Genomic DNA, 15,343 nt, shown 5'->3' with positions numbered 1-15,343 from the left:
CCCACCTGTCACAGCAGGAAAGGCTCTGTGTTTCTGCCGCCCCGCCCAGGAAGGCCCAGGGCCAGGGGAGAAAGCGGGAACTTTGTCCTGGGCTTGGCAGGAGGCCACCGGCCCACCCGGGAGGCGGCAGGAGGCACCCCTGGGCCTTTAGAAATCGGTCACTGGGCCTTTACGCAGCACGTCCTCAGGGAGTGGAAAGAACCCAGGATTCCGAGCCGGAGTTCCTGCTCTGCCAACATCGGCCAGGCCGTGACCACAAGGCGAGGTCATCAGCTCTTGGAGCCATGATTTTCTCATCCATAAAATGGGCCGACGTCGGTGGCGGGGTGCCGTCCACTGGGAACTGCTTGCCCCAGCCCCACGCAGGGCGGGGCTGCGAGGGGGCAGGAGACAGAGGGAGCTGCCTCTTTCCTGATCTGGGCAGACCGGGGCAGCGGCAGGGCTTGGGAGGGCGCGGCAGGCACCTGAAGGACTGGCCGTCGGGCTCCCCGGGGGCCGCTGCTTCCTTTGGGACCGGACGCTGGTTTGGGCAGTGCTGTGGGGCAGGAAGGTGATGTCTTGGGTGGAGCGTGGGTTCGGGTGCACCTCACCGTAAGCACGCCTGCACTGCCTCTCCGAGTTAAGGCGCTTTGGGTGCAGGGATCAGAAACCCAGCCGGGAGCTGAAGCCGGGGAGGGCAGGAGGCGGGGTCTCGAGGCGCCCTTAGGTGGGATGGGCAGGCCAGGTTCAGGGACGGCCCCAGCCCCATGCCAGCTCCCCCGAGGGCTCTGTGGCCGCCTGTCTGGCCCGCCTGCATCCCCCTCTCTGGGCAGCCCTTGGCCCCCTCCCCTGCGTGCACCGGTCACTGTCTTCCCACCACGGAGCTCCATCCCCTAGCGGGGGAAGTCTGGTGGCCTGGCATGGGTCAGGGGCCCACCTCAGCTCCACTTCACCGTGTCCAAGGTCCTACAGAGCTGACTTAGTGCCGGGCCTGGGGGGCAGGGGGTCCTGCCACAGCTGTGACAGCCAAACTTCCAGCGGGGCCGGTCCGGGCCTGGCTTCTGCCATGGGCCCTGGAAAGCCTGAGCTTGGCCGTGAAGCCTTCCCTGGGTGACCCGCAGGCCCCTCGGGCCCTTGTCCCATTTCTGAGACGTACCCTGAGTGGGGACCTGACTATAAGACACGGTGGCCCCGGCCACTAGGCCCTGGCTCTCTGGCGGGTCTCTGGTCCCCTTGCCAGGGCGGGTGGAGGATGCCCCCTCCAGGCCCCAGGCTGCCCCAGCCTCAGCGTGAGGCGTGACCAGTACTCTCCCCTCCTTCCTTCCAGAAGCCCCCCAGTGCCCACGCCATGAAGGAGGAGGCCTTTCTGCGACGACGCTTCTCACTGTGTCCGCCCTCCTCCACCCCTCAGAAAGTCGACCCCCGGAAACTCAGCCGCAACCTGCTCTTGGGTGGAGAGAATGAGCTCGACTCTCTGGGTCCAGGTCAGCGTCCACATGGGAACCCGGTCACCTGGCACGTGGGCCACGGGTGGGAACAGGTGCCAAGCCTGGGCCCTCCTCAGCTTCGAAGCCCAGCTGTGTGGCCTCAGGCAGGTCCCTTTCCCTCTCTGTGCTGTCCGGGTTGGGGAGGGAGGGCGTCGGCCTTGCTGTGCTCACACCCCAGCCCCTGGTGCCTCCCGGTCAGGATGGCTCTCCCCTAGTCATTGCTTCTCCACTTCCTGCAAGGACCTGGCAATAAACCACCAGCCACAGGGAGCGGGCGGGAGTGGCCCGTCAGGCGGCCTCAGGCCTCCTCTGAGACCATGGCCTCTTCTTCCTGCCCGTGAACCTGAGTTTTAGAAACCCGCTTCAAAACAAACGGAGCTATATGGGATCTAAAAAAAAAAAAATGGTTCTGAAGAACCTAGGGGCAGGACAGGAATAAAGACGCAGACGTAGACAATGGACTTGAGGACACCGGGAGGGGGAAGGGTAAGCTGGGACAAAGTGAGAGAGTGGCATGGACATATATACACTGCCAAATGTAAAATAGATAGCTAGTGGGAAGCAGCCTCATGGCACAGGGAGAGCAGCTCAGTGCTTTGTGACCACCTAGAGGGGTGGGATAGGGAGGGTGGGAGGGAGAGGCAAGAGGGAGGAGATACGGGGATGTATGTATACGTATAGCTGATTCACTTTGTGATACAGCAGAAATTAATACTCCATTGTAAAGCAATTATACTCCAATAACGATGTTTTAAAAAAAAAAAAACGGAGCCGGGCACGGGCAGCCGCTCCCCCCAGGGTCGAATCCAGACACCTCACGCCCCCGTCCCTCCCCTCAAGGGAGCTGGAGAGGAAGCCTGCTGGGAGGGGCGCGGGGACAGTGTCCGGCCACCTCCCTCCGAGAGCCCAGCACTGGGGAGCAGTGGAATTCCAGCCAGCGGATTTGGGGCGTGGGGGGAAGCCAGGCGAGGTCTGGGTACCCTGAACTGAAAACAGGGGGCCTGTCTTACAGACCCCAGAGGGTGTGCCACACCAGCGCCCAGGGGACCCGGGCTTCTCCCAGCGGTGACACCCCCTCATGACGCTGACTGGTGCTCATTAGCTCTCTGGTCCCGCAGCCACCGCCTGGGCTGGCTTCCTGCCCCGCCCAGGCCACCCGTGCCGGTGCCCGTGCCTCGCCTGCCACACACTGGGCAGCGGCGGAGGGGCTGCCCGGCAGCCATGCCCCGGTCCTCATGCCGGCCACTCTCTTGCAGGGAAGGACATGGAGCCCAACAGCCCATCGCCGCCCAGAGATGAAGGGCCCCCGACCCCAGGCTCTGCCACGAAGGTGCCACCGGTAGGAGCCCGGCTGTGGGAGGACCCAAGGCAGGGAGCCTGCCCTGGGGACGATGGGAAGTGGCTGGAGGGAGGGGACAGCAGGGCTGCCGGCCGAACCCACCGTTGCCAGCCCTTGGCTCTGAATCAGGGAGGCTGCTGGAGCCGGGGACGGAGTCACAGAGCTTGTGAGTTGTTTATCAAAGCCATCTTCTTGAGTAACACAGGTCGGGGATGCAGGGCCCGGAGGAGGCTGGGGCTGCCAGGGGGCCTCAGGGACAGAAAATCATGGTAAAAGGAGGCCCCGGGCTCTTCTGTCATAGGGAACCTACCCAGGTGTGAGCGCATCCTCCCTCTGCCTGTGTCTGTGCTGCGCCCTCCACCCGTGCACCCTCTTCAGGGCAACGCCGAGTTCGGGGAAAGGGCACGCGCACACACAGATACACACACAAATGCACATACAGATACACAGATATACACACACACAGATACACATATACACACAGATACACACAAATGCACATACAGACACACACAGATATACATACACACAGATGTACACACACACACATGCACGTACAGACACACAGATACACATACACACATAGATACACACACACATGCACATACAGGCACAGAGATATAGACACACACACATATAAATGCACATACAGATACACACACAGATACACACAGAGGCACACACACAGACACAAACATACACACAAATGCACATACAGATACACAGATGCACACACACGGGTGCATACCATACATGCACACATGTACACATGCATACACACAGATGCACATACACACAGATACACATACACAGATGCGCATACACACAGATGCACACATATACGCACAGATATACACACACAGATGCACACACAGATACACACACGCACACACACACACACACCACGTGCTCCCCAGCCCAGCGCCTCTCAGCTGGGGCCCAGCTGTGTACCTCCAGGCAGAAGCTCTGGTCCAGGGAGGGTGTGGGGCCCCAAGTACAGGTGCCAGGTTGTAGACACGCCCTTCCTTCCCCCAAGGGCCTCAGGCCAGGGGAGCCACGGCCCCCAGTTCTGGCGGTGCGGCTGGGGGGCTGGGGGCACATAGAAGCCAGTTCTCCCCACCCTGGCTGCCCCGTGAGACCCAGAGTGACAACCGCCTGCTCCTCTGGGACCCCACGCCCTCCTCTGTCCAACAAGGAGTGTGTGGTGGTCCTCCCTGTGTCCACTTCCGGCAGGGAAGAAACCGGACCTTTCGTGGGTCCCCCCTCAGCCAGCGTTTCCCCGCCTCGGTCCCCAGGGCTGCCAGCTGCTGGGAGTGCAGTTGGAGCGCCTGCATTTGTGTGTGTGGAATTTTTTTAATTAAAAATCTTTTTTAGATTACAGTAAAATACTCATAACAAAATGTACCATCCTAACCATTTTTAAGTCTACAGTTTAAGTACGTTCACATTATTATGTCACCATCACCACCATCCACCCCGAGAACTTTTTCATCTTATAAAACTGACAGTCTGTCCCCATTAAACACTCACGTCCCACCCCTTCCCCAGCTCTGGGCCCCGCCGTCCTACTTTCTGTCTCTATCAATGTGACTCCTCTAGGGACCTCCCGTGAGTGGATCGCACAGTATTTGTCCTTTTGTGTCTGGCTTATTTCACTTACTATAATGTCCTCATGTTCATCCAGGTTGTAGCTGGGTCAGAATTTTCTTCCTTTTTAAGGCTGAATAATATTCCACTGTGTGGCTGGACCATACTTTGTTTATTCAGTCATCTGTGTACGGACACATATATTTTTTTAAGACACAGATTTATTTCATGAAAACATGGCTCTTCCTTCTACAACCCAATAAAACATTAAACCCGATAAAACCACATCAAATGCTATCAGGAACACTCGGTTCAAATTTCAGATTTCACCCATTCAGAAATGATGTCTGGGCATCCTCTCTGGGCAAGGCCCACACCGCGGTAGGTGCTGGGGATGGAGTCATTGGTAAAAGAAAGTCCGTCTCTCCTGGAGCTTGTGTTCTAGAGGGAAGACAGGCACCAGACAAAACAAGTAAGGTCTAGAACATGTCAGAGGCTGAGGGAGGAAAGAAAGGACAGCTCTGGACACCCCCAGGTTCTTTTCTTTTTTAACAATTTTTTTAAATGTATTTATTTATTTATTTTTGGCTGCGTTGGGTCTTCGTTGCTGCGCGCGGGCTTTCTCTAGTTGTGGCGAACGGCGGCTCCTCTACGCTGCGGTGCGCGGGCTTCTCACTGCGGTGGCTTCTCTTGTCGTGGAGCACGGGCTCTAGGCGCGCGGGCTTCAGTAGTTGTGGCTCGTGGGCTCTAGAGCGCAGGCTCAGTAGTTGTGGCACACGGGCTCCGTTGCTCCGCGGCATGTGGGATCTTCCCAGACCAGGGCTCGAACCTGTGTCCCCTGCACTGGCAGGCGGATTCTTAACCACTGCGCCACCAGGGAAGCCCACCCCCCCCCCCCGAGACTCTTAAGAGCGACTTGAGACTGTTCTAAAAGTCACAGCTTGGGGAAAGATACAAACTCTAATATATATATGATAAATATAAAGTATTTAATATATTAATATTAGATATCATATAAATAGAATATAGCATAACACAGTATAATATCACGTATAGTAACATATCAGATATGTAATATACCAGCAGTTCTTTATGTATACACACACATATGTGTATATATATTATATAGTTTTTCCATGAGATAAAATTCAAATAACACAAAATTAACCATTTTTGATGAACGATTCAGTGACACTTAGTGCATGCACAGTACTGTGCAACCGTCACCTCTGTCTAGTTTCCGTGACCCCAAACAGACACCCTCGCGGCAGTCATCCCTGCAGCCAGCCCTGTGCTTTCCCTCTCTATGGATTTGCCTCTTCCGGACATTCCATATAAACGGAGCCCTGCGATGTGTGGGGTTTTGTGCCGCGCTCCTCTCCCTGAGCCTCATCCAGGCTGTGGCAGGTGTCCGTGCCCCTGGAGGGTTGGACCACAGGCGGCTCGTCCGCTCGTCAGCGGGAGGACATTTGCACCGTTTCCACTTTTCCGCTGTTGGGAACAGAGCTGCTACGAACACGCATGTACAAGTATCTGAGTCCCTGTTTTCAATTCTTTGGGTTTATATCTCAGAGTGGAATTTCTGGGCCATCATGGTAACTCTGTGGCAAGATGGAATTCTAGAAAGTTCTATAGTTGACTTTTGGGGGAAGTGCCGAAATGTTTTCCACAGCGGCTGCCCATTTTACTTTACAGCCCCACTGGGGGAGAGTAAGGGTTGCCGTTTCTCACCTCCTCAACAACACTTGTTTCTGTTCTTTTTTAAACCCAGTAGGTGTGAAGTGATGTCTCACTGTGCTCGTTTGTTTGTTTGTTTTGCGGTATGCGGGCCTCTCACTGCTGTGGCCTCTCCCCCTGCGGAGCACAGGCTCCGGACACGCAGGCTCAGTGGCCATGGCTCACGGGCCCAGCCGCTCCGCGGCATGTGGGATCTTCCCGGACCGGGGCTCGAACCCGCGTCCCCTGCATCGGCAGGCGGAGTCCCAACCACTGCGCCACCAGGGAAGCTTCCTAAATCACTCTTTTAAAGGCATTTTTAGGTTTTTGGTCAGACTCCCGCGTTCATGGTTCTGAGCAGCATGTCTCACTCCTGGGGGTGCTGCATTATCGCCCCACTGTGCCTTGAGGTTCAGTGGCCCTCGGGAACGAGCAGAGGGGTCTGGTGGGCCTTGGCGGGGTCCCCAGCATGGCTCTAGGATGGAGGAGTAGGGGCACTGTCTGCAGTGACCCAGCCCGGTGGGGCTTGGGGGGCCCAGGAGCAGAGGGTTGCAGGGCACAGACGCCCCATCCCGTCCACCCCCCAGCCCCGCTGTCCCCAATCGCACCTCTCTCTTCCTCTGTTGCCCCCAACAAGCTCCTTTCAGCCGCATCTGGTGGAAAGCTGGGCGGCAGGGAATCGGCAGAGGGTTCATTCACTCATTCACTCATTCATCCATTCATCCAAGATGCTCACCGAGCTCCCAGCCGCTGGTGCCAAGGGGATGCTGGGATGAAGCCGAGCCCAGTGGAGCTCTCGACAGTAAGCAGAACCGTCTGTGTGGCTGTCACTGCAGGAGATGCCCAGCCGGCCAGGGGTGGCTGGTGTCATCAGCGTCTGATGCCAGCAGGGTGGGCAGAGCCGTCTTCCTCCCGGGGAAGCAGCTCAGCGGGGCCTGAGGAAGGCGCACGGGTTGCTCAGCAACAGGGAAGAGCATTCAGGCTGGGGGAACAGCACGTGCTAAGGAAGCTGAGGGCACCAGGCATAAGAATCCCAGCTCCCCGGGAGCTGGAGGGTCAGCCCGGCCCCCAGAGGCCTGTCACTCAGCTCCTTCTCACCACTCCTGCTTCAACACAGAGGGTGCTTCTAGAGCAGAGTCCCCCAGGTGCCTCGTCCCATGTCCCTGTCTTCCTGGGATCCCTGCCTGAGTTCAGCCCCAGCTCGGCCCCTCGCGAGCTGTGTGACGTCTGGCAGGTTCTGAGCCTCTCTGTGCCACAGCCTCCTCACCTGCAGGGCGTGGGTAGTAAGAATGCCTGAAGCTGCGCTGGTTCCCGTGCACACACATGCTCTCCAACCCCCTCTCTCAGCCCCTGCTCCCTGGGGGCGGCCTGTCCCTCTGTTCTAACCCCAGCACCCCAGCACCCGAAGCCATGCCTGGCACGTAGTGCCGTGGGGACAGCCGGTCCCCGGGACAGTTCCGGCTGCAGCCCTGCCCCTGGCTCTGCAGCCTCGGGGGTCACTGCACCTCTCTGTGCCTCAGTTTCCTCATCCATCGGATGGGGGTAGTAACTGGGCCCGCCTCCTGGGTGGTCGTGAGAAGTAGGTGAGCAAAGGCAGTAAAGACCTGAGAGGACCTGGCAACGGCAGAGCGGTCAAGAGCATTGCCTTGCGCAGGGAGGAAGCTGAGGGCCGTTGGCCTCTGGTCCTCCGGGCCTCCCTCCCTTGCCTGGAGGCTCGGGGTGGAGGCACTCAGCCCAGAGGACGAGCAGGGCAGGCAAATTTCTGCAAAGGACCAGAAAGGGAACGTTTTAAGCTCGGCAGCCACACGAGCTCCATCGCAAGAACTTGCTGTGGCCGTTAGAGCCAATGCAGCCACGACAGCAGGCCAACAATGGGCGCGTCCGGTGGCCACGATCACCTGATTGGTGGATGCGGAAATCTGAATTTCATCATTTTCACATCTCACGTTGATTTTTTCCCCCCCATCCCCTTAAAAATGTAAAACCCGGGACTTCCCTGGCAGTCCAGTGGTTAGGACTGTGGGCTTCCACTGCAGGGGGCGTGGGTTCAATCCCCAGTCCGGGAACTAAGATCCCGCAAGCCGTGCAGCATGGCCAAAAAAAACCCAAACAAACTGTGAACCCCATTCTGGGCTCGCAGGCCCACAGAAGCAGGCCCATAGCCTTTAGTCCTGGCTTCTTCTCCCCACTCCCCCACCCCGGCTGCCATTTCCCCGTCTGTTAAAGGACCGAGGCCCCACCCGCTCCCAGATCCCTGGATGCAGCTGCCTGGTGGGTGTGGCCGGCTGCACCTCCTCCCTGCAAGCGTCGGGAGAGGGCCTGGGCGTTGCCCCACCCAGCAGCTGCTGTCAGGGCACTAGGGATGGGGGTCCCCACTGCATACGTGCGCCCTCCCTGACCAGAGGCTGGGCGCCAGGTGATGGCTAAGATGGACGCCTCCTGGGCACCACGGGGAGGGTCATTGCTGTGTGCCCAATGCGGGCCCCCAGGGAGGGGTTCCACAGACACGCCCCCGGTGACCCACCCCAGCTCGTGTTCACATGCCCACCTCCTGAGGCCTGTTCACGGCCCCCACCCCCGCGCCCCGGGGCAGGGAGGGGGAGGGACGCCTTTCTCCCACCTCCTGCTTCCTGCGCCCGGCACCACCCCTCACCGCCGCACACCTGTCCTCTTCTCCCCTCCCTCCAGCAACCCGAGTCTCTCTTGCAGGCGGAATACAGGCTGTGCAATGGGTCCGACAGGGAATGTGTATCCCCGACAGCCAAGGTCACCAAGAAGGAAGCTCTCAAGGTGGGCCCAGGCCTGGGGAAGGGGCACGGTGTGTCGTTTGTTGGATGAATGGGCACCCCAGCCAGTGAGGCCACACCTCCACCCCAGCCTGCCAAAGGGAGGGGGACAGAGTGCACCCTGGCCACCTCCACACCCCCTCTTCCTGTCCTCTCCCTGCCCCCCTCTTCGCCCCTGGCTAGACGTGGAGGCCCTCGCGAGTAGAAGGCCCCCCGGGAGGGCCAGCCCAGGGCCTTCTCCCCTGACCCACCTGCGGGTGCCCTGGGCCCAGGCACAGAAGGAGAGCTACCGCCAGGAGAAGAAGCGCGCCACCAAGCAGCTGCTCAGCGCCTTGACAGACCCCAGCGTAGTCATCATGGCCGACAGCCTGAAGGTGAGCGCGTGTGTGTTCCAGCACTGGCCAGGCTCCCGCGGGAGGCCTCCCCCAGGGACAGTGCAGGGTCACCAGCCACTCGGGAGACGGTGCGGCATGCTGGCTGCTGCAAACTGTATGTGTCCTGGGGCTGCCCTGACAAATGACCACAGGCTGGTGGCTTATGACAACCGAAGATGATTCCCAGGTCCAGAGGCCAAAGTCCAAACTCAAGGTCCTGGCAGGGCCAGGCTCCTTCCCGAGGCTCTAAAGGGGGGTTCTTCCTGCCTCTCCCAGCTTCTGAGGGCCCCAGGCATCCCTGGACTTGTGGCCGCGTCCCTCCAGCCTCTGCCTCTGTGGTCACCTGGCCTCCTCCTGTGTCTGTGTCCTCTTCTCCTCTTATAAGGACACGGTCATTGGACCAGGGCCCGCCCTGCTCCAGTGCAGCCTCATCTTCACTTGGTCACATCTGCAGAAACCCTATTTCTAATTAAGGTGGGGGGCCCTGACCTGCTGGCGGGGGTCCCAGAGTGCCCATAGAGCCCCCTGCTGGGATACAGGAGGGAGGTGAAACTCGGACTTTGGGAGAAAGGACCAGGGTTGTGTTCAGACCTCACTGAGGCAGCGAGAGAGTCCCTCAGCTCCCAAGCTTCGGTTTCCCCCTCCGTACAGAGGGGGTAAAGCTGCTGTATCCCGGGGCTGCCACGAGGGGCAGAGGAGACAAGGGGACCAGGGAGCCTGGGTTTCTACAGAGCCCTGGGCCCGCGTGGCTCCTTTTCTCTGCTCCACGAATAAAAAATTAAGTACAAAAGTGAATATTTAGGATGAGAAAAGAAATGATCACAGGTTTCAAAATCACACAGCGGACAATTGCAACAGTCACATCCGATTCCCAGTTCCCCCAGGGCCCTGGCAGGGCCTTGAACTTGAGCTCCATGGACTTCACCAGTAAATCTGGCTACAGCATCCTCCTTTGGATTCACCGTCATTCAGAGTTCCTGTTAAATCCTAAAAGAGAACTCTGCCCGGAGCGCAAAGCCCTGTGTATCTGCCCCTCCCCGAGCCGTCCAGATGCCCCTGGGTCCCGGGCAGGCATGGACGGCAGCGCCCCTCCCCCCAGATCCGTGGGACCCTGAAGAGTTGGACCAAACTGTGGTGCGTGCTGAAGCCGGGGGTGCTGCTCATCTACAAGACGCCCAAGGTGGGCCAGTGGGTGGGCACGGTCCTGCTGCACTGCTGCGAACTCATTGAGAGGCCCTCTAAGAAGGACGGCTTCTGCTTCAAGCTCTTCCACCCGCTGGACCAGTCCGTCTGGGCCGTGAAGGTACCGCAGTGCGAGCCCTGGGGCTCGGGAGGGCCAGGCGAGGAGAGAGCCCCCGGGGGCAGGTGGCTGTGTGGGAGGAGAGCACAGATGGGCAGTCAGGAGGCTCACCCTGGGGCCCCAGCGGCACGGAGTCCAGAAATGGGCGGACAGTTCCAAGGGTTAAGTCACTCAGTGGCCAGGGGATCAGATGTGGTCACTGGAGGTTGGGGGCGCTCAGGGCCTGGGGGCCCCATGGGATGAGATCACACCTCGAGCCGTGTCCAGAGGCTGAGGAACGCGGCCATGTGAGGGCAGCTTCTCTGAACCCAGACCTCACCCTCATAACCTGGGGGCTGCCCAGCCCAGGACCAAAGGGGGTCAGGTTGCCAAGTGAAATCCTGAATGCCCAGTTAAATTTGGATTTCAGAGGAAGATCAGAAAGTTTTTTTAGGGACTTTCCTGGTGGTCCAGTGGTAAAGAATCCGCCTTCCAATGCAGGGGACGCGGGTTCAATCCCTGGTCAGGGAACTAAGATCCCCCATGCCGCAGGGCAACCGAGCCCGCGCGCCACAACTACTGAGCTCACGTGCCTCAACTAGAGAGCCTCCATGCCGCAAACTACAGAGCCCACGCGCCCTGGAGCCTGCGCGCCACAACTAGAGAAGAGAAAACCCGCATGCCACAACTAGAGAGAAGCCAGCGCGCTGCAATGAAAGATCCCGCGTGCCTCAACGAAGATCGTGCGTGCCACAACTAAGACCCGACGCAACCAAAAATAAATTAAAATAAATAAATCTTTTTTTTAAAAAAAGTTTTTTTAGGATAAGTATGTCCCAAAAAGAAATGAAATGGAGTTATTTGTAGTGAGGTGGATGGACCTAGAGACTGTCGTACAGAGTGAAGTAAGTCAGAAAGAGAAAAACAAGTACTGTATGCTAACACATATATATGGAATCTAAAAAAAAACCACACTATGTCCCAAATCTTTCATGGGGTATACTTATACTATGTATGTAATTTTTCTGAGATTCAGATTTAACTGGGTGTCCTGGATCTGTACAATGCTAATTCTGGCCACCCTAAAGTGGGGGGCTCAGAGCTGGAAAGCCAAGGGTGGGACCACCAGCTAAGAAGGGGGACCGAGCACCGCGCCCGTTCACCTCTCTTGCCGCCTGCCACGTCTGCGTGGTCAGGTGCCTGACCCTGCCTAGGGGTCCTGAGGCCCCGGAAGCGTCCACGCGTGTCTGAGTGTGGGTCCACATGACCGCACAACCTGTGTTTCCACCCATCCCTGGCCCATCCCTTGGGTGACGCCGGGTCTCTGCCTCTCCAGGGCCCCAAAGGTGAGAGCGTGGGCTCCATCACACAGCCCCTCCCCAGCAGCTACCTGATCTTCAGGGCCGCCTCCGAGTCGGACGGTGAGTACCTTCCTGCCCTGCTGGTCTCCATGGTGACCCCACCTGAAGCACCCCTCCCCTTGGTGGGATTTAGGCCGGGTGTATGGGACCCCGGTTCGGACCCCTTCACCGCCATCCAAGGAGGCAGCCTGGTGTCAGGGGACGAGCCCGCTATTCACCAGCCCCCTCTCTGGAGCCTCAGTCTTCCCCGTGGGCAAAAGATGAACAGTAGCACTGTCTCCCCCGTTGCTATGCGAATCTGATGACCTTATTTAAAAGCAACCAGATAACAGTTACTGGGTGCCAACCACGTGCCAGGCACCACTGAATCAGCAGATGCTACTGTTACCATCCACGTTTGACACATGCGGAGACAGGTTGGGTGAACTGCAGGTGAGAAAGTGCTGGAGCCGGGACGAAGCCAGGTTCCCAAATCAGCGCACGTGTTTGGAGCGCCCTCTAGTGGCTGCCCCGAGTAAACGCGGCTGCCCCCACACACACACCCCGACCCATCGCCGAGCCCTGAGGGCCGGCGCCTCCCAGGGATCTGGTGGAAGACTCCCACCCCACCAGCAGTTCAGGGCAGGCAAGGTCCTGCCCGAGGCAGCCTGGCCTGACCACTGGGCTCCGGCCCTCCCGGCTGGGAGTCTGGGGCAGGCGGCCGTCCCTAAGGTGCCATGCCACCCCCTGGTGGCCAGACGCTGCATCCACGCTCCAGGGGGCCGTCCTGAGTCCCTTGAATGCCACCCTCATTTCCCCAGCCCGCCACTCGGTGCCAGGCCCCTCGTGGGCCCTGGGACGGGATGGGCAGCTAGTGCTCCCATGGAGCCTGCAATCTAGTGCGAGAGAACACCAGCAAACCAGCAGACGAGGCCAACTGGGCTGAAGCATGAACTGAGTCCCTGATGGGGTCGGGGGCCGTGGTCAGGGAGGAAGGGCATCCACAGCCCCTGTGGGTATCAGGGTGGGCTTCCTGGAGGAGGAGGAGGAATGGACTCGAAGGATGCGTGCTATTCAGGATGTCTAGTCCCTTGGGGCAACCACAAAAAACGCACGTCAGGGCCCCGGGCCCCACTCAGCAGGTGTGGGTTTCCCAGCTCTCGCCTGCGGGTTCTGCTCCCATGAGCACCCCACCTTCCACCACCATGACCTTTCAGCCCTGGCTGAAAGTTGGAAGGTTGGTATCCAGCCAAGCCTGCAGTGAAGCCCCCCCCCGCAGGGTGCCGGGTGTCCTCCTGATGACCAGGAGCCACCCCCCCTGCAGGCCCCTCCTCCACGATCCCCTGCAGGCCCCTCCCCCACGATCCCCAGCGCCCCTCCCAACGCCAGGCCCCGGGATGCACCACGGAGAGTTAGGGAGGGAAATTCACTGTCTCCAGGAGGGAGACACTGAGGCTTTGGAGAAGGAAAGAACTGAGTTCAAGGTCCTTCAATCCCAGGTCCAGCCCGCGGGCGGCCTCTACCAGCAGGGCTGCAGGGGGCTGAGGATAAGGGCTGGGGGCTGGAGGCGGCTGGCTCTGGCCACCCCACCCCGCCTCCCCGCCCGCCTGGCCCTCCCCTCCCCCCGGAGCTGTTCCAACACCAGGGGCTGCCTGTCTGCGGCCTTGGCTCCGCAGCCCCTCCCCAGCCTGCCAGCCCCCCTCCCGCCCTGTGCTCCAGGCCAGGAAAGCCCTCAGCGCAGAGACGCCCTCCTGCCCCGACCCGTGGGGGCCAGTCTCCATCAGGAAGGGCCCTCACCCTGACGCCACAGGTGGGAGCTCGCAGGGCCAGTTTCCATCAGGAAGGGCCCTCACCCTGACGCCACAGGTGGGAGCTCGCAGGGCCAGTTTCCATCAGGAAGGGCCCTCACCCTGACGCCACAGGTGGGAGCTCACAGGGCCTCTGTGCAGAGTGGCCTGAGCTTGCTACACGTATGACCTTGGGGGGGTCACTTACCCATCCTGGCCTTAGCCCTTGTCTGTGACGTGGGTGACTGACAGTGTGCTGGGAGTGGGGTGCTCCTTGTTGAAGAACGGAGGGATGGGGGCGGGCAGGCTCCCTGACAGAGGGACAGGAAGCTCCCCAGTGTGCAGTGGGTGCCTCCCCAGCTGGGGGCTGCTCATCGCCCCTGACCCCCCCCCCCCACTACAGGCCGCTGCTGGCTGGACGCCCTGGAGCTGGCACTGCGCTGCTCCAGCCTCCTGCGACTCAGCACATGCAGGCAGGGCCGCGACGGGGAGCCTGGGTCCTCGCCAGATGCATCACCCTCCTCGCTCTGCGGGCTGCCCGCCTCGGCCGCCGTCCACGACCAGGACCTGTTCCCGTGAGCAGGGGCGTGGCGGGCAGGGACCAGCCTCTCCCGGGAGCCTGCTGGGGACTCCTGGGCCCGGGCCCTCCCTGGCACCACCGCACGGGGTCTCCTTGTACGTGGGGAGAAGATGGGGGGCAAACGCCACCGAGGTCTGGCTGCCCAAACCCCAGGCCAGGAGGCAGGCCTCCTCCACTCGAGGTGGACCGGGGAGCCTCAGGGTGTTCGCCTGTGAACTGGGGCTTATTGTGTCAAATGCCCATCGCTGAGGCTCTTCAGCACAGGGATGGGGCTGAGGCGCCCGGCAGCGAAGGGTGCCCCGGGTGAGGGTACTGGGGGGTGTGCCCAGAGGTGGGCGTGACCAGCAACCCACGGGCGCCGTCCACCTTCCAGACTGAACGGGTCTTCCCTGGAGAACGATGCTTTCTCAGACAAGTCAGAGAGAGAGAACGCTGAGGACTCAGATAAGGAGACCCACGACCGCAGGCGGAAGGCCGAGAGCGGGGGCGAGCCGTCGGAGGCCCCGGGGCGCCCCGCGCGCAGAGGGACCACGTACGTGGTACAGGAACACGAGGACCTGGGGGAGGTGAGAGCCCGCCCTGCCTGGAGCTCGGGCGCCGCCCAGCACCCTGCATCCCTGAAGCGATGGAGGCGACGCCTGGCCGTCCCCTCGGGGAGAGCCCGCAGGGTCTGCTACACCCAGAGGGCCGGGGCACGGGAAGGCCAGGATGGCGGGACTCAGGGAGAGCCGGGAGGGCCGCGGGGCTCTAGTGAGGGTGCTGGGGGGGCCACAGGGCAGGTTCAGGTGGCGGCCTGCCAGGGTCCAGGTGAGACCTTCAGAAGGTCAAGGGGCAGAGGTGGAGCCTGGGACCCGCTAAGGAGGAGCTGTTGTCTGGACAAAGCTGACGGTGCCCTGGACCCGGGTTGGGGTGGGGAAGGGAGAAGGGGTTCAGGGCGCGTCCAGAGGCAGACGGGCAGGACCCAGCCTGACGGCGATGCCACCTGTGAGACCGGTGCTCTGGAAGAAAGAGCTGGCGGCTGGGGGTGGGACCCGACTGTGTCCCAGGCTTGGACGTGCAAGGGAGACGCTGCTGCACGGGAGGGTCTGG

At 60.3% G+C, this 15,343-nt stretch overlaps 1 protein-coding gene across 8 annotated transcripts in view; it reads left to right on the top strand.

Annotated features, from left to right (window-relative positions):
* OSBPL5 (oxysterol binding protein like 5) overlaps positions 1-15,343 on the top strand; it is a 65,489-nt gene that overhangs the window by 36,210 nt on the left and 13,936 nt on the right. For 4 of the 8 annotated variants that reach the window (XM_067747956.1, XM_067747952.1, XM_067747958.1 and 1 more), the window contains exons 2-9: positions 1,307-1,463; positions 2,723-2,805; positions 8,797-8,898; positions 9,167-9,268; positions 10,368-10,571; positions 11,884-11,968; positions 14,078-14,249; positions 14,628-14,820. In XM_067747956.1, the coding sequence (XP_067604057.1) occupies positions 1,328-1,463; positions 2,723-2,805; positions 8,797-8,898; positions 9,167-9,268; positions 10,368-10,571; positions 11,884-11,968; positions 14,078-14,249; positions 14,628-14,820 (1,077 nt within the window). In that variant the 5' untranslated portion in view covers positions 1,307-1,327. Of the gene's footprint in view, positions 1-1,306; positions 1,464-2,719; positions 2,806-3,603; positions 6,911-8,796; positions 8,899-9,166; positions 9,269-10,367; positions 10,572-11,883; positions 11,969-14,077; positions 14,250-14,627; positions 14,821-15,343 lie in introns of those variants that run through there. The other 4 variants (XM_067747954.1, XM_067747953.1, XM_067747959.1 and 1 more) reach the window with 4 other exon arrangements.

The sequence above is a fragment of the Pseudorca crassidens genome, chromosome 9 (assembly GCF_039906515.1).
Source record: "Pseudorca crassidens isolate mPseCra1 chromosome 9, mPseCra1.hap1, whole genome shotgun sequence".
Lineage (NCBI taxonomy): Eukaryota > Metazoa > Chordata > Mammalia > Artiodactyla > Delphinidae > Pseudorca > Pseudorca crassidens.
Note: the sequence above shows the minus strand (reverse complement) of the source record. Positions and strands in the feature narration are given on the sequence as shown.